The sequence below is a fragment of the Oryzias latipes genome, chromosome 1 (assembly GCF_002234675.1).
Source record: "Oryzias latipes chromosome 1, ASM223467v1".
Classification (NCBI taxonomy): domain Eukaryota; kingdom Metazoa; phylum Chordata; class Actinopteri; order Beloniformes; family Adrianichthyidae; genus Oryzias; species Oryzias latipes.
This window is the reverse complement of record NC_019859.2, coordinates 20684116-20709818: the sequence shown is the minus strand read 5'-3', so window position 1 is coordinate 20709818 and position 25703 is coordinate 20684116. Positions and strand designations below refer to the sequence as shown.

Genomic DNA, 25703 nt, shown 5'->3' with positions numbered 1-25703 from the left:
TGGTTAGTCAAAGACAAAAAAGTTGATTGTATATAAAACTGCATAGAGGTTTGGTTTAGGGACAGCTTTTTTTCATTCAACCATGTGTGTTATAGAGGTGCCTTGTTGGGATAATTACATTAGTGACAGTGCCTGCTGCAGCAGTGGAGCCCACAGAGGTTGTTAGAGCATCATCAGGGCCAACAGTGGATGCGTAGGCCGAGACGTGGCTCAGGGTGGGCGATGGCGTGGGAGAAGCACCAGGTGAGTCCAGGCCACAGATCTGCAGCTCATCCAGCAGACCCGCTGTAGACGATGAGTAGTGGCTGAGGGCAGAAACCGTCACGGGGGAAGCTGAGGGTGACGCAAAACCACTGACGCCCATGGCGGTGTGGCTTGGCTCACTGCTCGCACCGGCTTTCATGCCAGCTCCACTAGCCACGTATGGGGTAGGCGACAGAGCCTTGGGCGTTAGGCAAGACGCATAGTCAAGGGATTCAGAGCTCTGGCAGCGATGGGTAAAGCGCCCTGCCATGGGGTCAGGGGAAGGAAGGCCCTAGTGTTGGGGGTAACAAGGAGTTGACAGAAGAAGGAGGGAAATAGGCCAGTGCTTAGTTATATCACCTATTAGCCACACTGTCAAAAGGGTGTGGAAGTAACACATTTGCCCAGCTGAGGTGAAACTGCTGCTTTGACGCCACAAAGTGACATGAGGCTGTAGCATCATCCTCTGAAGCAAGAACTGTGAACTGAAGAGGCTCTGTTAGTTCAAACACAATGCAAATCCATGAGTAACAGGAAATTCAGCTAGCACTCATGCAGTAGATTTTTCACACAAATATTGAATCAGTTTTGTCTGTTCTATAGCAGCTTTAGGCCGACCAAACCAAAGGGCAGCATCTGATGTTAACAAAAACCACTGACCGTATTTGAGAACTGGACCAAGTGAGTGTGACATCATCCACAGAAAATGGCTTACTTCTGGCTCCAACCAAATGAAGTCAATTCAGTTGCCATTTTTTCGCAATACAGGCATTGCTATGTTGGAGCCAGACATCGTTGGGAGGCAGTGATTGGAGTCAGTCTGAGTCAATGTTTCCATGGCAACCACTCTCGCCAATCAGGAGGGAGCTTGTTGCCGGACCACATCCCAACCACTTAAAGGCAGACTCGCCATTGGCTACACAGAATCAAACATTTCAAATGTTCAATGTGGGTCCAGCAGGCACCACATACTTTGATTGAGGCATCTGATTGGTCAGTTTATAACCTGAATAATTTGTACTACAGAAAAAAAATAGGATTTTAAAAAACATTTTAAAAGGTAGCAGAGCAATAAAAGCTGTGTATTTCTCTATAGAAGCACTTCCTACTTAGAATGTGATACTCAGTCCAATTCTCACATACAGTCAATGACAAAAACTTTGAAAAAGATCAGATGTAATGTCGCCAGTATGAAACCCTTTAGTCACTCAAGATGCCACAAAGAAAGCAGATCTTGTGTTATGATGGCATGCACACAATTCACAGCAGCACTTTGCGCTCTTGTCAACAACGCGTGGTCAGCTATGTACCAACAGTTCTGCAGGCGAAGGTCTTGGTGATGTTCCAGACGGATGCTTTTGAGTCTCCACTTGGGATGGAGCTGTTGTGGGGGCCCGATCTGAGACCCTGAGTTCCACTTTTGGATCGGGCTTCAATGACGCTGAGCTTTTCTGTTTCTCCTCTCCCAAGTTGACAGGAATGGGGGCTGTAATTGTTATGGGTTGTAAAAGGTGGGGTTCCTTTTTTGTTGGTGGGGGAGTTGGTGAAGGGGAGCCTGTGCTCTGGCTCTGGGGGTGGGTATCAGGGTGAGTGCTGAGGTGAGCGGGGGGGTCAGGGATAGTGACAGGGGTTAGTTTAAGGGAAGAGAATTTACGCTCCTGGGGGTTAGCAGTGTTTATGGGCTGATCATCCGGTCTAACAGGATTGGTGCGGGTCTCCGAGTAAGAGTAAGAGGAGCTACTTTTAATGTTGTATGACTCCTTCAGAATCACTTTGTCGTTATTAGTGAAAAATAGCGTTCCAGGATTCAGATCTTTAGCCAGAGTGATGATGGGACTGTAATCTGGAGGATTAGTGCCAGAAGGAGAGAAGTGAAAACTCTCTCTTCTGAGGGGGGGCAGTGGTACAGGACTGATTTCCTTATTAGACAATAAAAAGCAGCAGCCATGTAAGTCCACACAACAAAACAAGAAGATCATAAGCAGCAGCAGAGATAGACGTCACAAAATTGTTTGGAATTCTGCAGAACTGAAAGATTTAAAAAAATGATTCTTAATAAAGAGTCTCAGTAGGATGATTGTGTCCATAGCTCCTTACCAGCAACAACATGAGCTCTCAGTCATACAGTATGAGAGGTATCTTACCTGTGTGGGGGACTTTTTGTCTTGCAGGTTAGGTTTGACACTTCGAAAGCCTTTGGCTGCAAGAGATGAGCTGCTGGCATCTCCATTTTTAAGACCGTCAGTGGCACTGCGAGAGCGCCAAGACTCTGGGGAGATATTAATCCTATTAATTAATTAATTCTCTGCTGAATCCTTGGAACGGTTTTATTCATTTAACTTCAGATTTCTCATGTCAGAGTGAAGATCTTAACCAGAAAGCCCAAACACTTACCCAAGTCTGACGAATGAGACTCACTACCTGAGAAACAGAAAGTACACAACAATAAGAACTGATTCTATGGGGGGTTGCATTCATTCCCATTAGGACTTGAACTACTCCTCTTTGGATAATGTCAGTGACTATCAGCTAGGAGAAAGGGAAACTATAATTGAATGAAGAAAATTTCATATTTTCAAAAGGAGGACACAGGCAAAACAAAAACGTCCATCCATATTCAGCAAACTGAAGAAATAGAAAGTTGACCAAAGTCTCTCAAATGGATACATGCGAGAAAATCTGTTCTGAAAAATGACGGGAACAATCACATTACATTATGTTGAAGCAAACTAAATGGTATTCCTGACTAAATCGCAAAGGTATCATGTTTCATTGTAGACTTCTTAGCTGATCTGCTTCTAATGCTAAAGAGTTTAAAAAAAACTTTATGAAGATTTTTTAATTATTTACAGCATCTGTCAGATTTCTTTGAAAACTCTGTTAAATTTAACCATAAATTAGACACAACAGCCAAAGCAAATAAAAAAAGACAACAATAACCAACTCAAACCTTTGACCAGATGAAAACGTCCATGTTAAGTATCACTAACGGGCTGATTTTCAAAATAAAGCAAGCAATTAATGATAATTACAATAATAAAGCAGCAAATAATAATAATAATTAAAGCATTAATTAATTGAGCTCAACGAGGCAGCTGCAGCTTTTTTGTCAGTCCAAAATGCTCACTGATGTGGGTAAAGCCAAAAGTAGAATTTGAGTGACCCTCATGCTCTGACCAAAAGTGAATTCTGGGAGGGCTCTTCAAGCGCTGAACAAAGCTTTCATCATGTTCCGTCATGCTCTGATCCGTGTTTGTGAGTGTTAGTACCTGTGGCCAGATTGGGTGAGCTCTGGACCCTCTTCATGGGGGAGAGCATGAGTGACAAGGCCACACTTTTGCGAGCACATCCTCCACTATCTGAGGAATCACAGCCACTTTATGATCAGCAAGGCCAAAGAAGCAGAAGCAAACATGCACATGCACCCCCATAATGACACACACAAAGAGATGAAATCTAAAAGGAAACACCGCGGTTACAGGGAAAATAACATGCATTTTTAACAGCTTACAATAATAAAATGTTTGTGCCTGAAAGCAACCCAAAAGGCAAAGCACACAACCAATAACAACAAAACAGGTAGAAAACATCAGTTATGCCAGAATACTTAAGTTATAATCATCTAAACTAACCATTTTTTATGTTACCCAACATCTAAAAGCAGTAAATGCTTTATTTAAATTTTAAAAAACTGTTACCGTAATTCTTAAGCAAAATTAATTTTTTATGGATTTATGTTAAATTTTCCTCATTGGGTTATTCTATAACAATACCATAAGGTAAACAAAAATAATGAAGGTTTTTTTTCCGCTATTTACAATAAATAATACAGAAAAACAGACAACCAAGTGTTTCAGGTTTGAAATATGACAAAAACCCTCTCCAAAAAAGTCATATATAATGCACACATAAGCACATGAATAAAATAAACCAGGAAGTGACTGACATAATTATACTGCACAGACTGTAAAAAACATCGACCAATCGAGGTGCGACGTCATCCATAGAAAATGCCTTACCTCCGGCTCTAGCGAAATGACGCAAAATCCCTCACCATTGCTTCCTGATACGGGCGCCAACATGTTGAAACTGATCGACAGTGATTGGTCCGAGTCGCTCTGAGTCATCGCATCCATGGCAATTGCGACACTAGTTGTCGTAGATACGATGACTTATGGCGACTCGGATCAATTGCTGTCCATCGGTTTCAACATGGCGGCGCCCATATCAGGAAGCAATGGTGCTCCCTATTTGGGAACCCGAGACGGGAGGGGTTGAGCTGTCCATAGTTTTTACAGTCAGTGGTATACTGTTGCTGCGTGTTGTACTAGAAGCCACTGCTGGTTGACTCGTCACTGGCTTTTTATGTCACTCCAGCATGGTTGCCAAATCTGAGAATAGCCTGCTGGAAATGTGTGAGCGCAAGACAAGGTAGACTAAAAATACAAAACAAAACAAAAAAAGATTGCAAACCACTCTACGATAAATCCAAATTGGTAAAATAAGGGCAGACTTACAATGACTATAGATGAGACAACGCAGCTTAAACTCAAGTTAATAAAATCCCCAAGTGAACCAAAATATTGAAAAACATCCTCAAAAAAAGGAAAACAAAAGCCTTTAACAGATTAAGATTGAGGTTTTTATGGCATCCATACCTGTATTCATAATGAAGAGCACTTCTCACTGATTTACTGCAGGGGAACACACTTTCCTGCAAAACAAAGACAAAAAAGATAATATAAGAAACAAAAAAAAACGTTTTTAGAGTCAGAACATTCTATTATCTACAGGAGTAAAAAAGCTGGAGTTTTTTTTGTGAAAAATATAATTTAGTAATAGTATGTCTTCACAAAAATATTATTTTGTTTCGTTCAATTTTGCACTTGTCTTATTTTTTGGCACTTGCAACCTTTAGCTAATAAGCTAGCTAGTATGAAATTATTCACAACTAGCGCACATCCTCATGATGAAGCATTCTGAGTATTCAACTTTTTTTTAAAGACAAACGGGAGAATTTCTTGCACTCTTTTACACAGAATTTAAGTCGATGAATGCTTTCAATGCCCCCTTTTTTAATTAAAATATATCTAAGAAAGCCTTTATGAAACCACCCTGAAAAAACATTTTTTCACATTCAACAGTTTATTTTTTCCGTCTGCTTTACCTTTTATTTCTGCTTTATGGTGAGTTCATGCATTTTTTTAGCTTTACTATTATTTTTTTCCAATTGTTTTAATATCTTTAAAGAATCTATACTGCTTTTACAAAGGGAAGTTAGTAGCAAATGGTAGGAATTACTGTCCCGTTCTCGGTCACCGCACCACTTTTCTGCACGTTTCTTTTCAAATCCATCTATCCATCTTCTGAATCGCTTTTGAGGTCATGCGTTTGCTGCTGGAGCCTATCCCAGCTACAGCGGGTTGAAGGTGGGGTACACCCTGGACGGATTGCTTGTTAAACTACACACTCGCATTCACATCCATTCTACATCAATTTCAGAGTAACCAATGAACATGAACACAAAAACACAGAATGAGGGGCATTGAGGATCAGCATGAAAAAAACATTATTCAGTGTTTTTAATTTTTTAGATAATTATCATATAGTCACATACTTTGACCAGCTAATTGGCATGCTCTCTTGCCGAACAAGTTGTATCCCAACTTGTTCACCAAGTTGACATCCTGTGATGGACTCTTTCCCTGAAGACATCTTCCCCCAACTCACGGTATGCCCTCATAAATCTGTCAATAAGACACAAGACACTCACATAACTGTGTCTGTGTGTGTGTTGATATGCTTTCTGGGAAAGTTACACTATTTGCCTTCTACAGATTTAATGAAACTAGTTTTTTTTTCTTAGCTAATCTTAAAATGCTTCTATCCTTTAGGATATGATTTACAATTTGAGGATTTGCTTCTGACTCCAAAAGGAAGCCAAGTTCCCACAACGAGAGAGTATAAACAGATTTAGATCCCCATATTATAAGTAATACTCGACCACACACACGCATACACCCATGTAGGCGCACACTTCACACACAGACTGGTAAATCATGGCTCTGGCGTCGCAAGCTGTCTGCGTCCAAATGATGGTCAGATTATAGGCAGCATCATGTTTCTTTGGGACAGATCAGCGGCGACACAGCAGCTGTGACCATGGCGTTCTGCTAAGGCAAGGCACGGGAAGAAAAAGGCTTCAGGCTTACTTGCTTTGGATCCGCGGGACCTTTAAAGAGAAATTAAGCAACTCCCTCTGAAGTTGGTGGATGGATTGCATGCACTTTATTATGCACATTTACCGTATGGAGGGAAAATGTTCCATTAATATTCATCAAGTGCTTCTGAAAATTGCTTACTGTATTATTTACAAGGAAAGCAGCGGGTATAAGTGTCAATAAATACTTTGAAATTTACCATTCATGTGATAAAGTTAAAAAAAGAAAGATTCTCAAAGAACAGAAATGAAACACGCTTCGTTCTTCTTTGATATCATGATCATTTTGAAGGCCAGTGCACTTCGTAAGGGTCAAGTTTTTCTGGAGTACTTTAAAAAATATATATATATATTTTCTGTGGTTTATCTCCTGCCTACAATTTAAGTTGGCCACTTGGAAACTGGCAGTGTTTATAATCACTGGCTGTCTGGTTGAGGAGCTGCAAAATACACAACTGAGTAAAGAAGCCCAAGAAATTCCGGTTAAATCCAACCTCAAGCCCATCAAGCCACTTCAGTCTGTTGAGGAACTCAGAGAACGGCTGGATTATGAGTCCTAAAGGTTTTTAAAATGACTGATTATACTCTTAGGGTTAGGAAGATTGACCTGTAGCAATGCCTGTTAAAAAAACAATATAAAAGCCACAAACTGTCAGATTAGCTGCCCTTCATGACATTGATAGTTGTCAAAAACCAGAAAAAATTTAATAGAGATTTAATTGTTGCTATTGCTCAGAAGATAGAGATCTCTCGGTTTGGTCAGTAATTTCATATAAAAAGTCCAAGTGAAACCTGTCCCTTTGTGCAATTCAGGAGGCATTGTAAAGGTACAGTTGGAACACCTACATCGGACCATAAAAAGCTGGGATTAAAGCACATCTAACAAGAAAATTAAGTACTAAATTTGTCTGTCTTTACTAAAAAGAATGTTCAGAATGAAAAAGAAAAACAACTTTACTCATGCCCTGAAAAAGCTAGAACGGATGCCATTAGTCACTTCAGGCTGCCTTGGTAGAGACAGTACAAGCAAACAAATCCCACCTACCCTCAATCAGATTACTTGGACTTTTTTTCTAACATCCTGTGCCCTGCAAGACAAAGCCTCTTCCCACGCTTGCAGCGCTGTACTGTCAGGGTAATGACTATAAATGCATTATTTCAGCTTGTGCATGCTTCACTCCTAATGACAGGAACATGTTTCTACATAGATGACTTATTTTGAAAGGCTGCAAAAATAATCAGAATTCTTAAAACATTGTAATCGTCCAATGGGACATAAATTTTTAGTCCACATTTCTGCACCAACTAGAAAAAAAAATCTTTTACTTTGTCAATAAATATAATAAAAGTCCTAAGGTAAGTGTCTTGTCTTTTATGAATTTAGGATAGTTTTCCATGTCAGTTTCTCATTGACTGTACTGCAGGTGCATGTAGGTTTCAAAACACAACACATGGAAATTTTGTACTTGGGGCTCATAATAAAATAAAATTATTTTGATCAATAGTTAAACCATCAGTGGGAAGTGAGCCGACACTGGAGAGATAATGGGCCCTGGGGTCTTGACCATGGACAGGCGACTCTGAGAATGAGACATACTTACAAGTTGTCAACAGATTAAGCTCCTTAGCAAATCTATTTACGGACTTAAAAGACACAGAAGTCATCACAAAGGCATTTTACATCACAGAGAAAGTACTTTTTTTTTCTTTCAGCTCCATATGTTGAGTTTTTTGTTAGACAAACAGAAGGATAAAGATAAAGTCTATCCAGAAATGTTTCTTGCTCTTCATGATGCGTCACCTTCAGCTGTTTGTGATGGGCTTTTCCACTGGACAAACATAGCTCTATACAAGTGACCACCGGCCCCTCAGTCTGGTTGTGGTCCTCAGGGAACAACAAGTGGGCGACAGACATGCCCCCTTATCTTTTTATGGTGCTGTATCTGCCTTCCTTGATTTATATGATTGCCCTCACTCTATATGTTTGAACGAATGTTTTCTTTTCTTCTTTTTTTCACTTCTGTTCCGATAAAAAAAAAGCTTTCTGAGGAAAACTGCAGGCCAGCGATCTAAACATGTCAAAGAACACCACATCTTCATTTTTCCATGTGTCCAACAAAATGAAAAACAAAAAAAACAATGTAGGGCATTTGGTTGAAAGGAATTTGAGTTGCAATAATCTAAAATTTCAACGGAACAAGATAAGTTCAGATATTCTGTAATACTTTAATTTCAGCAATTCAGTAAAATCTAACTTTTGAAATTAGTGAAAGCAATTTTTTGGTTATTTTCTTTAAAAGGAAAGAAGAAAAATGTCCCTGGAGATGCAGCATAAACTTAAGCTTTAGCAGTTAAAAAAAAAGATCAAACTCACAGGACTAAAGATCCATCCTTAAAAGGCAGACTTTAGATCTGCTTCATTCTTCAATAACTGTACTGGAGCCAAGTTATTTTAGTGATGCATTTTTGTGGCAAAAAATGTGGGGGAGTGCAGACTTGTGGTGGGAAAAGAGACAGAAAAATAAAGATGCAGGAACGAAGGTTACTGTATGTGTTAAGAAATGCCCATTTTGCTTGATATTAGGAAAATTAATAGCCTAATACTTGACATAATGTTTGTTGTCAGTATCTTCAAAATAACTTGAATGAAAGGAATTTGAAAAATGTTCTATGACTTTCTACAGAAAGTGATTTACACATTTTGTTGTTACGTTTTGAACCTGGATTCCTTTTGAACCACATTAATTAAGAATTTTTTTTTTGGCTTTAGTTACTAACTGTTGATACTTGATTGGTTCCATACATTTGATCCCACATTAGACTTAAGAAGCATGACCTTAATTGTTCCTCAAAGGAAGGCCTTTCTTATTTCAATAGTAAGCTAATCGTTAAGCTTCCTCACACAGCATATTGCATTATCATTCCAGTTCATTCCAGCCCATCATCATCATCATCATCATCATCATTATCAACACACTTGTGATAACAGTACAGTAACACTTGGCTCCTCATTTAACTGCCAAACGTGTCACAGAAGTGTTAATTTACTGCAAAAGTACCAACTTGACTAAAATATCTAATTTTTTAATGAATGTACTACATCCACAGTAATGGGTCACATAATTATTACATTTACTTTTTTAATTCAAACAATAATGTGGCTCCAGCAACAAGTTTTAGCTGAACTTTACTGGGTTGCTAATGCTCTGAAAGTATTTTGCCCATTTCCTATTTAGACTTACTACAGCGAAGTTCATGGTGTGCTGCTTATATGTGTGTAAATGTATCTTTATGTTTCTATGTACCGCACAAAACTGGTTGTATGTCATCTATGAAGTTTGGCCATGAGGCTAAAAGTACCAAAATCATTTAAGGTGATCAGAGATTAAATGTGTAGAAGGTTAGAGAGCAGAGAGGCCGAACTGAAGAAATTGGCATTTTAAAAAATATTAACTAGCACCATTTGCAATTTGTTCATGTTAGGCAGCACTAAATGACATAATGGCTCTTCCTTTTATCAAAGTACATGCAATGGTGGATCTGTTTTTATTTTTATTTTTTTTATCTCATTTTACTGCAATATTTAGGAGTAGAAAAGCAATTTTATTCCTTTGACTTTTATCAATTTATGATAAAAGTCTTTATATCTGTAAAAGAAATTCATTCTGGCTCTCTTTAATGCATATTTGACACCTGAGTTGACATCTTCCTTTCTTGCCTTTATTTCCAAATTGTCATTTGAGCTGACAATACAGCAGGGAGGTGACCTGGGTTTCCTTTTTACTTTCTTCTACTGTCATCCATTGGAAATAAAAAAATAAAAAATCTCCATCTTTCATTAGATTACAGCGAAGTTTTAACATAGCGAGGGTTCATTTGACCTCCTTTAAGGTCAAATACCATCTGTGTGGTCAGTCACCCCAGAGATGGGACTACATTTCTTCCTTTTTTAAACATTTCTTAGCTCAAAAAGTTATTTGGTTGACTGTTTGAGATTATTTAAATATAGTTTAAGAGTTTTAAATTCTTCTGAACATCTGATCATATGGCAATTGAATAAAACTGGACACAGACCAATTAACCTCCTGTTTTAAAATTCATAGATATTTTTTCTCTTCATTGATATTACTCATGCACCAGGTTGCAAATTCAGATGGTTTTTTAGTTTCTCTCAATAAAAAAGGAAATTAAAGGCAAGTATTTCCTTTTATTTTTAAACTGGGTTTAAAAATTCTACATTCCCACTCAAAAACATATCAAAAATGTACTCGATCTGAAGGTACAATTGTTTTGATACAGTTACCAAATGGACTTAACGGGTCTTAACTCAGAACACTCCTTTGCACCTGTATTTTGCACAAGTACAAAGCAGCTTGTTGTTAGATGTAGGTCAGTTTTGAGGAAATGCTTCATCGGGGCTTTGTAACTGTTCCACCAGCACATTACTGCCACTAGTTGAACAACAGCTACCTCCAACAATGTGTCCGTTATCAGCATTGTTTGTTCAACCTTGCCACTCATTAGTAGACCCCCCTCTGTCTCTAAGAATGAATAGACCGGGTCAACATGCTGACCCCGCATGCCCGCTCTCTGCTCATGCCGCAAACAACAGAGGGCCATGTGTTCTGCAGATTGCATCACAACTCCGCTAACAAGCAGAGCCATTGGCCTGAGAGCGCTAATGCAATTATGTAACACAAGCTCTGGTGCTGTGTGTCAGGGCTCGAGGGAAGGAAGATGGAATCCAATGTGACAACTTGGGGAGTTTGTTATTTACTCTTTGCTTAGATCTTAAAATGAAACCAGTGGGGACAGTTCTAATGTTCATGACCAGTACAAGAGAAATTATGTAAATTGACATGGAAACTTAGCACTTTGCCAACTGGAGTGTATGGATATTTCATCACAAAAAAGTAGCTATTATACAGCAAACATTTGTCTATGCATCTTATGGGAAGCACTATCGACAGAAATCCAACTGTAATACATGACTGAAATCACAGTAGATGTCCAGGCTTCATACATTGCAAAAGCAATTACTTGGTCTAGGGATGGGCCGATATAATTTTTCTGTCCGATACCGATAACCGGTATTTCCCCTGCAACTGTGGCCGATAGTCGATATTTGCAGATACAGATACTTAAGTGTCTACAGTAACACAAAGTTTAGATTTCCTTTTTGTTTATTTATTTGAAATGCACAATTTTCTTTTACTAGACAATCACATTGTACTTGACCTTTTTAACATACAGCAAATGATCTCAAAGGAACAAGTATCACTTTAAAACTTTCATATAAATATATCTGTAACCATTCATGTAAATCATGAGCTCCCCATTGCCAGGGATCTATTAGGAACAACATGTACACCTATCAAAAATAACATTTACTTGAAAACAGTCAATTACTGACAATAACTGTAAACACAAGCTTCCCAAATTATTAGGAAAAAGTATACATTTAAAAAATAAAGTGTTTTTGAAAACAGAAGCATACAGCTTTATTTTTGTTATACCGGCCCGATACCAATAAACTCCAATCATGCAAATATCTGTGGATACCGATACTGGCATCTATCGACCATCCCTAACTTGGACACAATATAACCAGCAAATGCACAGATACTTGCATTGTGAAAATGGATGTCAAACCATTTCAGAAATGACTAATAACCTCTCCTGCTTTTAGTGCTCATGGAATACTGTAGTAGACACAAACTTCCTACACATGAAGTTTTTTTTAGAGCTTTTAGGATAGTAAGCGTTCTAATCACACTCACAACAGTAAAAATGTTCAAATTCAAACCTACAATATCTACTATCTGATTCAGGAGCTAGGAGAGATCTAGCATTATGTCATAAATGACACACATCAACACAAGACAGGAGAAATTGGAAATAATAGAAAATATATAAAGAAAAAAAAACCAAAACAAATTACAGCTCTTTAATTAAATTTAAAAAACAACTGTTTTTTATTGGGTACTGATCAAGTTTTAAGGTCACAGAGAAAAATAAACCTTTCGGATCTGTTTGACGAACGACACAAACACGCAGACCAGCTATCAGAACAAGCAGAGATTACATTCTCCACACATAGTTTGGATTCTCCAGGTACCAGTGTCAAGTGCTGAGCTTGAAGATAACAGCAACTCGATTAGCCGAGGTGCCATATTTGATGTCATAGGACAGGACCCCTCTACTTCCAAGAAGCTCCGGGATCTTTGACATTTGACGTCATTTTTATTTTAATGCCTGGCAATTAACAGATAGTGTTTCCACAACCGTTAGTTGATGTATGTGAGGGATATTCCTTTGGCAGTCCTAATGAGAAATTACTCATTACTTTCAATGTCAATTACTTTCCATGATAATTTTTAAGAGTTTATACAGGATTGACAGGCTCTGACATAAGAACCAGTTTGCCTGCTTCACTGTTCAGTTTCAGATGGAAGAAATAAGACAATAAAGATAAAAAAAAACACGTGACTGAAAAGAGATAAAAAGGCTTTAGTTGCTTTTTTTGTGCAACTTGTTACAAACAGCTGAAACTGACCTGTCCCCCATTGAACGTGGTTTACGAATTGATAGAAAAACTTGCAATCTATTTCACAAATAGAATAATTGAGGCTCTTTTTATTGTTCAAAGGCCACAAAGTTTCTGGATGCATTAAGAATGAGGGCCATCCCTTCTTGTGTTCACCTAGAGTCAAGGTGACATTCCACAACACCTTTGAGACCACTCTAATGTCGAGAATGGTGGATTGCTTCTGTTGAATGGGAAATGAGAAACCACGAAAAAAGGTGTAACCAGACACTGGAAGTATAAACAGCAAAAGAGAAAAATGAGATTTTGGGGCATACCTGAATTACAACGAGACTCTGGGAAGTTCTGAAGGGTCGTGTCGCTTTTTACTTGTTCAATTTACATTTAGCCATAATCTATTTCAATATATATAATTAAAGTAAATATATACTATATATATATAAAGCTGAATTGTGTTTATTTTTGTTACAAAACAAGTATTAAACAAAGCAGGGGATTTCTTTTTTCTTAAAAAGGAGGCATTTCCTGAAGCTATTTCGGATTTTTATGACAACAGCACCCCTGTCCACTTTCACTAACAAACAAAAAAATCTCTACTTGCTCTGTAATTGTGGTTTTGGCAGAAAAAGGTAAACCCAATTCTCTATTGCTGTAAGGGGTTTTAAAATCTATTTAGATGTCTTAACTGGCATTTTTGGTCAAGCATCAAATTTCCCAAGCAAGGAAATAAAGACACACAATAACTGAGCAGGTGGCGGTACCACGGAATTCATAGTGAAAGGGCAGGTAGAGAAATGAGGCGGCAGAAAATAAAATAACTATACAATTTGAATTATTTTGCTGTTTTGCCATTAAAAATAGCTTGTGCCCTCATGGTCCTTGCCTTCAGTTTTATAAAAACAATGCATCAAGCGAAAAAAAATATATATTAAAAATGGAAACTTACCTTCATAAAACCAAAAAGCTGAAGGATTGCTTGCTAAAGGGTCAAATAAAGATGAGGCGCTGCGAGTCCAAGTTTCTTTATTCTCCAATGATTTTCCTTCCTCTTTCCTTCCTAAACTTGGAGTCCCCTTTCTTTAATTTCCAGACGTTACGCCGTCTAATGCCTGAAGAGCAACAAGACAACAGAGAGGGCAAAAGTTAAGAGAGGGAGCCAAAAAGAGGGAGTGACGAGGAAGGAGAGTTCCCTGTTTGGGTGAAGCTGTGATCAGATAAGGTTATTTTCAGACTGAGGCATGCTCGTCTATGAGACTGGAAAAATATCCCCCCCTGTGTTAAAGGGTGGGGGCTATGGGACAGGGCTCACTATCTCTAGGTTTGCATGCATGCACACCACGCATTAGAATATGCACCTGCACATGTGCGGAAAGACTTTGTCTGCCGTCTATTATTACAGCATACAGAAATACGTATATGCTTGTTGTAATTGCATAGTGCACATTACTTCAGGTGGGACCCACTTTCGACTTTCGACAGCACGAGTGGCAGGCGTGGGATGCATGTGGGAGAGCTTTCGTCCTCCAGTCTATCCTCTCAGGTTTTAATGTCAAAGTGTCAGGATGTAAAAGTGGCCGTCTCTGCACGAACACCAGCAGGAATGTTCTCAGCTGAGGTTTTCCGCTCCTTTTTTTATTTGTCTAAGTGTCAGTTCCAGACTAAAAGGAGGGGCCTTCTCAGCTAATGACTTCTACGTCAAACTCTGTCATTTCACGAACATCGGTAAAAAAAACGTCCCGTTAGCTACATGTCAAGTCCGAAAATATAAAGGATCCGTCAACTCCCTTGTTCGTCTTTCTGCTGTGTAATCCAAATAGGAATGTATATTTGGAAGTGACCACACACATGCACAAACAGGCCGAAGATACACAGGAGAGAGGTCAGACCCCAGACTCCCAGCTATTCCCAGAATGATGACGTAACCACTGCAATTAGCTTTTCATACTTAGGGCAGAGACACCTAAATCCAGCAGAACAGCTACCGGGCAAATGCTATGTGGATGGCATCTACCCACTCCAATTAAACTTGTTCACTGACCCACAAATCGTACATCTTTCACCAGGTTTTCATCCAAAACTTATCCTTGCGCACATAAACATTTCCTAAACCAAAATCCAAGACTTGCCAGATCCCAACTCTAATATTATATATGTAGAGCTGTTCTAGATGAGTCTGTTTCAATCTGCCGTTGATGAAGCGGAAGTTTAAGAATTCCAGTTACCCACAATCCTAGTTTTTGGAGTGCTTTGCACCGGCCATCAAGCAGCAGCTGTCCTCCAGAAACTGCTGATCACGTGCCAAGGATCACAGAGAGATGGTGAAAAGCTGCTAAGTGACAGGTGCTAATGATGGAACCTTGGGGCCAAAAATCAGGGCAGTATCAGGGGACCAATAAACTCCTGCTCTAAAGCCGCGTCCTCACTCTTATTACAAATATTATCAATGAGATGCTTGTATCCTGCAGCCTAATGCGCCCCCTTAACAAAAACATGTCCTGATGAGGCATGCATCCAACATCTGACAAATACCAGGAAATGCTGGTGAATGTTCTCCATCAGAGATTGACATGACTGACTAGGTTTTGCCATCGAAGGCTTAACTTCAAATAAACAATTCCAACATGAGCTCCTGAATGGCATCATTAAAGTACCAGAGCAGACTTTTTTTTAAAAACTTCTGCAGTAACTGACAAACTTGCACTCAAACACACTGACACTTTGACCTCTGAGAAACTCCAGACTACAGTATTCACGTCGGCATGGTCTCACTCGTATGGTTTCAACACCTAATTCATTATCAGCTTCTCTAAGTCTGTGCTATTTCTAGTTAAGTAAGTGGCAGGATATAAAAAAAAAAAAAAACAGAAGGAGATTGGAATACATGAAACATCACTTTGACAGGTTTAAAAAAAAGAAGAAAGCCACACACATGACTTGTTTAGGTGGGAAATGGAAATGAGACTAATCAAACGGTTGTCCTGTCAATCAAAAAGAACAAACTAAACAGCAAAAACGGGGCTATTTTGAATTTGAAAAGATTATAAATGAATGAGAAGATTATCCAAATGTATGATTGTTTACTAAATGCAAGTAATATTCTAAAAAAAAAAAAATAAAACACTTCAAAATTCAACTTTAAAAGTTAATAATTGAGAGCTGAAACATTCAACTTGTTAGTGACCATAGCACAAAGCAGAAATGGAAACTATTTGATGACTTCATGAAACTAAGTCTTGCATAACAAATCACAAAAGTATTGCTATCGCATCATCAGCCTGTGCTATACGCATATCGCCAAAGACAGCAATAACTGCAATAAATGGTTACCTTGAATGTTTACAGACATGCATAGACAGAGGAACCTTGATGTTTCAAAACGAAAAAGGCTAAGCGCACACTATCTACATTGTTCTTAATTTTGTCCATATCAGTTTTGGCCAGTACTACCAGGATGGTGGATAACTATTCTTTTCTCTGCATTTCCAAACATACAACCAACATTTTACATTTACAGTATAATTTAATTTATTTTGACTTATTTAAATAAAGCTGTTGCAATGAAATAGAAATTATGTGTTAGTTGTTGGGTGTTTTTTTTCTCCTTTTTGTTCATGTATTGTCGTAGCAATACTGGTCACTAAATTCTCACATCACAAGTTTTCCTCTGTTCATGCAGCCCATAGAACTATGCCTGCACCAAAAAAAAAATCGTAAAAATTATCATCATAGCAATATCAAGCTGTCCACTATGCATATCCCAAAAGTCGGCAAAATTGCAATCAACGGTTACCTTAAATTTGCTAAAACAATCTTATAGCAGCTTGAAGTATTTAACAAATTCAAAAAAAAAATCCATTTATGCATAATTTAAGTTATGTTGACTCTTATTTGAATTAAACTGTTGCAGTGAAATAGAAATGCTTTTGGTTGTTTTGCTTTTTGTTCATGTACCACAAGTTACATCGTCATATTTATCAATATTGATCACTAATTTAGATTAGATTTAGATTAGATTCATTAATCCCACGAATGGGAAATTTCCTTGTCACAGTAGCATGGAGTTTGGCACAAGTATGTAATACCACATATCGCGACTTTTCCTCATATTGCGCAGCCCTAAACAGAACTCTTGAAAACAGGTGGAGTCCACATCAAGTCCTAAAGAATTAGGATCCTCACAAACCCATAGCTCATCAAAGAGTCTGTTTGACAGGAAGCTACAGTAGCTACAACTTCAGAGAACGATACTCATGCCTTTGTTGCTGGTTGAAAAAAAAAAAAGAGGTACAACTAAACTTAAATGGAGATTGCAATGCACAGATTTCTTCTTCTGTTGCAAGATTCTAAAAATAGGAAATTTTAGGTTCAAGATTAGTGTAAAAAGGGTCCACCCTGCCTCATATTCATATTGTAGCTGCGATTGTGGTCAATAAGTTGGCGATCTCATAAGAGCTAAACATTTTACAAAGACAATTTTTATTTTCCTACGCTGTTCAAATAAAAACAATCACATTTAAACCAATGTATTTGATTTTTTTTTACTACTTGGCAAGCAGCCCTGAGTAAAATCTTGATGTCAGACCAATGTTGGTAGATGAAAAGACGAGTGCTAAAGGTCTCTTGAAAGAAAGCTGGCATATCCTGCAGGCAGAGCCTGTAGGCGTTTGTGTTAGACAGCTTTATCACGTCGTCAATTGAGTCATGACATCAATGTTTGAAGAGCGGCAGCGAAACTAAGACATATGAAGAAGGGAAGCACCGACGGATGTACTGAACGAAAAGGAGGAGATATTAGAGTTGGGGAAATTATCATTTGATTCAGAAATTTAGGAATTACTTGAATTCCGTCAGGGATTGTGCTATTAATCATCAATGCCTCTCTAGCTGTGGCGTTTCCGCTCTTCAGCCAGGTATTCACCGATGTAAATAGAAAAGCACCACTCAGGTGCACCTGTAGGGCAGGCAGGCCGGGGTGGGAGTGGTATGAGGTTCCCAGAAAGATAATATTACACATTGAAGCCTGTTGGCCTCCCCTCCCATGTTCACCCAACATTCAAATTAGCCATCCAGATCAAATCAACTCCAGCTTTTATGTTCTTGAATCGTTTCCTCCTGACATCATCCCTTCAAAGTTGAATGTTTTGGAGATGCAGAGCACTCAAAGCAGGAATTAACCTTTTTTTTTCTGGACTTCGGATGCATCGGCTCCAAAGAAACTCAACTAACAGCATTAAAGCGTTCAATTTAACAGCAAAAGAGGAAAAATAGAAAATCTCCTGAGATTAAACTACAAAACTACAAAGGAGAAAGCATACATTTATTGAAGCCAAGACACCCAAGAAGCAGTGTTCCAGCAAATCTAGTCTAACAATAGAGATCAGCGTGACGGATGGGGGTGCTTCCACTATTCCATGCTTGCTTTGAAATCTGCATCCTTCCTTATATTGGTTAGGCTTTGTTTTACAGTCAATGCACAGTAATTATGTTTTCAGCGTTTGGTTTCCCATCTTCCTTTGATGGAAAAGGACCAGCAGTGAGTCCGCAGGAATGCACAGAAAAAGCTGCGGGGCTGATGCAGCCACCTCGTTTTTTTCTGCAGACTCCACACAGGAACGCCTTTCCTTCACGCACAGACAGACAGTCCAGCTTCGGAACTTTTTTTTATGCAATTCCTCTCCGCACGGTTCTATGATATTGCTGCTTACCGTTAAAAAAAATGACCGCCTCCTGCAAAATTCCCCGTCAATGCGGCTGTCTTCCAAGTGACAGAAGTAAAGTTGTCAGTTCGACGCGCGCGGCTGGAGCACCAGCAGCGAGAGCGACAGCGGCTCTGAAGCGGGTGGGGGCGTCCCTGTGATGAAACCGTACACCTGTTTTTTTGTTTTTTTTTTTTCCCCTCGCGCGTTGACTCTGCCTGTGTCAGTAGCTCCCTCTCCAGGGGGTCAATGGGCCTCGAATAGCAACGCACTGACGCTGTCTTTAACCTCTTTTCTCACGGCATAACCGGCCTCGGAGAAGGCGGCTAGGCGGCATGCTTGTCCCGCGCTGTCCTGCGCCAGTCGGTACCGAGGTCCCGACTCCGCCGAGGTTGCAGCACCTGCGTCCGTCCAGATATGGGCTGAATCTTCCGTTTCCGTCTGCTATTAGTCAATGATGCCGCGGCGCAAAATGGCCACTGTTTTTTTTTTTTTCATTCAGCAACTGAATAGCGCGAGCTCTTCATTGGGTCGCCGCGTAACCATGGAAACGCCATTTCAATCAGTGCTGGCCGACAGCAGAAAATAATAGAAAGTGGTGCTTTGCCCTTTGTTTGCAGCATAGACACTTTAAGGAATGACCTCATATGATGGACCGAGAGTCTGTTAAAGCTCTTCTATGATGTACAAAAAAACAGACAGACCATCCATTCAAGATGTGGACATCTTGTTTATTCTCTACTCAGACAAAGTGACTGAAATATTTAAAGACCCACTTCAATTAAAATGTTTGGTGTTTTTAACATGTTCTTGTTGCATTTTAAAATTAAGCTCAAAATTGCAGTTCTGAGTATTTCTTTGTTCGAATTGATGTGAATCAGGAGCAGACGAAAAAATGCTTGTAGTTGTTAAGCAGAGGCAATAGCCGGGCCACAAGCTTCCTGCCGTGCTTCATTCTGATGTATCAACTTGCAGACGACTAGATCCATGTACGTCTTTGTTTTCCTCTTTTGAGCTACCATCTGGCTAAAAACTGTACGGCTGGGTAGCTCCAATATCGCTCACCATTTTTGTTGCACTGCAAATGTTAGGTTGGGCTTGTGAGGGGCTGTAAGCCAGCAAGCCAGAGTGTAAACAAAGGGATGATGGGAAATGAGCGCAGGGCGTGCAAACACTCTCACCCACAACCCAGAGCATAATTTCTGATGAGCTCCTGTATGGAGTAAAACAAAAACAAAAATTGAAAGCAAAAAAAAAAAAAAACCCAAATCAAAGCAGAATAAAAAATTATTGAAAAGCAAATATTTAATATTTTCACTTGCAACTTAGAAAGTTTTATGTGAAACTTAAAAAGTTTTGTGTGCAACGTGGTGGCACAACTATTACTATGCTGTGGAAAACAACCGGGTTTTTTGTTTGGGGGGGGGGCTAAATGCGGTGTAACATCACTTGGAATGCTTTTACTACATAGAAAGATGATTGAAGTGGAACTTTAAGAATATAACAACACCATCTTCATAATATGTCATAACGAGGCATCTTTGTGTCTGTTTATCACTCATCATTAATATGTAGCTTTTAGAGGTTCGGTGACTTGATACAAAACCACAGAAAAAGCTGTTATATGATTTTGCATTTATGAATTTTAATTCAAAAACGTACAGCTAATTGTCAAAACAGAACATTATGTAATGATTAAAAAAAAAGTTAAAAAGCGTAAAACAAAAAAGCATACATTTTGATTCAACTCAGAAGCTATATACACAGCATGGATTTATGCAGTTCATACATCACAAGTTCACCAAGTTTCAAGATGTTTGAACTTTTTAAATGAGTCATTTGGGTTGTCAGTCTGCGAAATGGCACATTAATATCATTCTATTTATTAAAGCAACAGTGGTATTTAATGGTCAAGTTAACCATAAAGAGCTCTTTCCTCTGTCAACTCTAAAGGTGAACAAATTTAGACCGGTATTGATAGCTGACCTTTGAGAGGTGCCAGCAAGACCCCATCTGCAAGTGTGTGTGTGTGCGTATGTGTTTATGTGGATGTGCAGGAATGCATTCATGCATGTGTTTGGTCTTTCATCACTAGTTCTTACGTGCAGAATGGACGGTCATTGAATGTTGCAAAGAAGGGTTTTTTTTTTATGGTGCCATGTTATCCACAGACATACTATCAGCTATGTATTTTTAAAGTGCAGGGGAGATGATGATATGTTATGTCTGGTATGTAGCAATCTGTGGGTGATGCAGGTGTGGACATACAAAGAGCAGATTAGAGGACCACATTGGAAACAGCACCAGGGTACTGGGAATCCCTGGACCACAAACCCACAGAAGTATGAACTTTAAGCATTTAATCACTCTTCATTTTTCAGTTAGCAGAATGACGTGTTGAAATGTGTGTAATCCAAAAAGCTCGCCTTGGATTTATAAAAACCCAATCTGGCTTTTGTTGAAACATGACAACATCACAGTTCACACAGAGTTTCAGTCTCAGGGCTAAACCTTAATCCAAGCGCTGTCCTCCAGTTACCTTCTTGAGGTCACATCCATTTGATAAATGCAATTATCTAATGTTCAAACCCCATCACAGCACACTCTTAGAATAGCTCTCAATAAAATCCCATCCCCCTAGTTTATAGATCCTTATGAGAAAATGACCATTTTATCTCAGCATTGGCCCTCTCACAACTTTCCAAAGATCCACATTTGGAGCAGCTGATACTGAGGTGCTCTTATCTGGCCAATGTTAAAGTAGTGCAGTGGTGCTGATTGAGGGGGTGGCATCTGAGTACAGGAGGACATAGTCAGGCAATGACATCATGGTGTGGTCCCCACATCCATTCCAGACATCTTTTGATGTCTGAGAGCTGACCAGGTGAAAAGTCCAAGCAAATCTGTGAGAGGTGCTGAAGCTGGACTGCACAGCACAGCTCTGTTAGACTGCATGGATTTAGCTTTCTCTTTGCTTATCAAAAACCTTCTTTAGAAATGTAATATTCCTAACCATAAGGTCTAATTATTTTTATTTCATTTGAACGTCTTGCAGTGTATAAAAAAAGACACACCCAAGCATGGATTTATCTTAAACAAGCTATACGCCTACCTTATTCAGTCTATTTAAAGCATTTTTATTTTTCAACTGTGACCTTTGGCCTGCTGATGTGCTGCATCAATAAAAAAAAGTCGACGTTGCCCTGTGAAAATGTCAATGCCACGCATGCATCAAAGCTGTCAGGAAAAGCTAGCTCTGCTGGCAGAGAGTAGGGAGAGGAGCTGATGCGAGGAAAGAAGAAAAACGTCAAAACCATTGAAGGATGACAGCGAATAACAAATGACAGCACGAAAGTAAGGAGATAATAGTCACAGACAAAATTCTTTCTTTCAGACTTTGACATCCAAACTCATCTGTCAATGCTGTGAACTGATATCACACCAGCTAAGGCTGGACTGCTTTATGGAGCAGAAAGGGAAGGAAGGAAAACATGTTGCATATATGTTTCTATGAAACCTATATATGTTTTACTGCGTTGTTGTAAATGTGGTGTAATTTGTTTGTAAAATGTAAAATGTGAAAAATTATGAATTAATAAGTGTGTGGACTGCATGAGATACTCATGTTCAGCATCTACAGTAGGACAAAGAAGTATTCAAAACATGAGAAATGCCTGTAAATTCATTTAGGTATACCTCAACTATAAGAGATAAAACAAGAAAAAAAACAAGAAAAATCACATTGTCTGATTTTTCAAGATGACAAGAAGAAATCTACAACAGCTGCAAAAATGGTTGTCTTTGCTTTAAGTTGACTTTTTTGTCAAAGGTCATGCTGATATTTTTTCGTTTGGACAAAATATTATTTTGCAGTTCCTTTTAGTGCAGTCGGAGCATTATTCATGTCATTTGATGCAATTATAACTGACTGTTCTTTGAAATTGGCATTTTGAAATCTGTTGCAAAGCAAGTCAACAAGCCTCCTTGTTGGTATTCTTCTTTCAGTTCATTACACATACAAGCATTTGAGCTGACAATTGTTTTAAATGATCTTAATCAAAGAGAAATGTATGACAAGTTAAATTATAAGATTTATTTCAAAGACCCACTCCAATGAAAATTGTCTTTTTGGGGCATTTTACATGTTCTCGTGGCATTTCTATTATATTTTCTAAAATTTTAGATTAAAAAAACGTTTTTAATGGAAAAACTCCATAAATTACCTTTAATTCTTACATTTTGTTCTGCTTATTTTTAAAGGTTGAGTCGTGCTTCAGTTGACAGCAGTGTGACTGTTAATCAATGGCTCTCACTTTGTGCTGAACCTGTCTCAACAAGTATTGAATGGCAGCCATTAAAACGGGGGAGCAGGCCATGGTCAAATGATTTGGGTTATCTGAGGGCAGAGGAATTCACTTACAGTCTGCTTGTTGGGCTGGGCGCTAAAGGAGCATGATAGCACCACAACACTCACCGATTTGTTTTCACTCAGTTCAACTCCTTTTAGGAAAACAATACAATGAAAATGTCCAGCAGCACAAAATAGGGCAAATGCTTTACTGGACATTTAAATGTAGGAGAGAGTTGATGCATACATCTGTAAAATGACTATATATTTGGAAAAGATATAGTTTTTTTTGGCTAAAAATGGCATAATCATAATCGAAAGACCACTGGGAACGCTTTTACAATAGATCAAAAGATATCAAAGTGAGTATTTGATGCTGGATTAAAATTAACTAAATTCTGAGTTTGAGTTTAGTAAAAAAAAAAAAAAAAAAAAAAAAAAAAAAAAAAAAATCCAATCTAACCTTGTAGAAAATTTTAAAATTTCATAGTGTGGTTGGCTTTTTTTACTCTGAGCAAGCAGTCAAAAGAATAGTCTGATTTATCTTTACATATTTTTTGTCTTTTCTTATCACCTTTAATTTGATTAAACAACTTTTTTAAACCAGCCACCTTTTCTCTCTTTTTAACCCTTGTGCTATCCTAGGCACTTTATGTTACGGTTAGGTAGAGGAGAAAACCCAGATGCAGGCAGGAACAGCTCGAAACAGGAGGATATCCAGAAGAAGGGGTTTAATGCCAGAGGAAACACAAGCTTGAAGCCTCACTGAACAGAATACGCTCCGACACTGAGCACAGAAACAAACACACCTTAAATAGGCAGACAATTAATCAAACAGAAATGCAGGGCAGCTGAGCAGAAGTCAGGCCTACACATAACACTTTAACGTTGGGAGTTGGGTCATCTAGACCCATAGACAGTGTGCTGAACCTTTTTTCTTCAATGATTTGTAATCTTCACTGGTGTCCATGGATTACATGAAATCTTTCCACCTTTATCCACCTTTGTCATGGTAGGGAGAATACATCAATGTAAGGGTGGGGTCATCTAAGATAGCACAAGGGATATAGTGAAAAACAACCAAACTCTTTTGGATGTGTGCCCGAGATCAAGTGAAAGCATCTGAATATTTCTTTTCTGCTACAGATTACCAAGGAAAATCAGTTTCAATCCACTCAAAAAGAATCTTAAGTGTTAAATTTGAAGTACTTACATTTTATTCAGTTTACAGTTCAGCTATAAGGCTAAAAAAAAAAAAAAAAGGTTAAAAAAACAGATCTAGAAAAACATAAAAACATCTATGTTATTTATTGAAATTCTTTTTACCTAAAAAAAAAAAGTTTACCTGAAAAGTGTAAGTATGAAGCTCTTCTTCAGTTGAGCTAAGAATCCACACAAACCAATGACTTGGGAGATTTTTACTCCCTTCAAGCAAATTTTCATATCTTCAGTTCAAATGGCAGGTATAATGAAGTCAAGAAAGGTTTGGACTTAAAAAGCATTTTATTGAAGCTTATTGGAACTGTTTCCAAAAGCCCCCCCCCCTCACACGATAAAGTAAGATGTCACCACTGCAGGTTTCTGAGTAGTCAGCTCCATTCACTTCAATTATAAATCCAGAAATGATCTGAAAATAGCAATAAAACGTGAACTGGTATTGTACAAATTCCATTAGGAGATTTTTTGAAACTGAGTCCATCTTCAAGAGTCACATCCCTACTGAAAAGCTTAGAGATCCCAGTTGAAACTAAAAGTTTTTTTAGAATCAGAACGTTCCGCTTGATTCCTGCAGGCAATTTTTTCCATTGACAAGCTATTTTTGATTGGTCTTTTTCAAACTTCCACTTCTTCGGCTATTTTTTTTTTTTTTTTGCATTGGGGAAACTGCTTTAGTATTTTCAGCATAAACCATTCTCACATATCCTAGGTTAATATTAATGACAGTTGTTTATCTGTTAAAACTAAACTAAAAAATTCAGATTTTGGAGAACAGTTGATAAAAAAAAACTCTCACATTCTCTCAGAAATCAAAGTCTGCTTCTTTTATTCTTTTTTCTTGGCACTGACCCTCTCTCTGCCCTCCACTCTGTCATCTTCATGGCTCAGCAATCTGTCTCAATCTCTGACTTTCCTTTTCCTTATATAGTGACAGCTTTGGTTCAGCACATTAAGGAAACCAGTGCTTTAAATCACTTTTTGCTGAATGACCCTGAGAAATATTTGTGCATTTAGAACAGAGGGCAGGAAGCCACGAGACCACACCATTTTTGTCAAATTTTAACAGACCATGCTTCTTTGGTCATTTGAAGATCTAATCACAAATTGAGGCTTTTTAAAGAAGTGTTGTGCATTTTTCCATAATGATGTTTTTCTTGTATAAATCTTTGCTGCAACTGGGTATGTTGCAATTACGTAGTGTTCCAACAGTAATGTTCCCACACAAAATCCAAACTTGCGTTTTATTTTTTTCAACTTAAAACCATGCAGTCTCTGGTTGGGATTTGTTGTTATTTGCAATAAAGGAAACTGAAGCAGATGCCATAGATCTGCAAACCTTGCACTAAAGATGCTGTAAAAATGTTGACTTATGGTAGATTCTCAAAATCCTTGTTTGTAGTTATTCTTCCTCTAAAAACTCGTGTGTTGTGC

General features: G+C 38.5%; 1 protein-coding gene across 10 annotated transcripts in view; it reads right to left on the bottom strand.

Moving 5' to 3' along the window:
• Window positions 1-19203, bottom strand: part of sorbs2 (sorbin and SH3 domain containing 2) — a 45748-nt gene extending 26545 nt beyond the window's left edge. For 3 of the 10 annotated variants that reach the window (XM_023958051.1, XM_023958055.1, XM_023958054.1), the window contains exons 1-7: window positions 18716-19200; window positions 13957-14119; window positions 4902-4957; window positions 3513-3602; window positions 2638-2664; window positions 2388-2512; window positions 1554-2162 (exon numbers count right to left, since the gene is read on the bottom strand). In XM_023958051.1, coding sequence (XP_023813819.1) covers window positions 1554-2162; window positions 2388-2512; window positions 2638-2664; window positions 3513-3602; window positions 4902-4911 — 861 coding nt within the window. In that variant the 5' untranslated portion in view covers window positions 4912-4957; window positions 13957-14119; window positions 18716-19200. Of the gene's footprint in view, window positions 1-118; window positions 536-1553; window positions 2163-2387; window positions 2513-2637; window positions 2665-3512; window positions 3603-4901; window positions 4958-13956; window positions 14120-18715 lie in introns of all 10 variants that reach the window. The other 7 variants (XM_023958070.1, XM_023958071.1, XM_023958059.1 and 4 more) reach the window with 6 other exon arrangements.
• Window positions 19204-25703: the final 6500 nt, after the last annotated feature.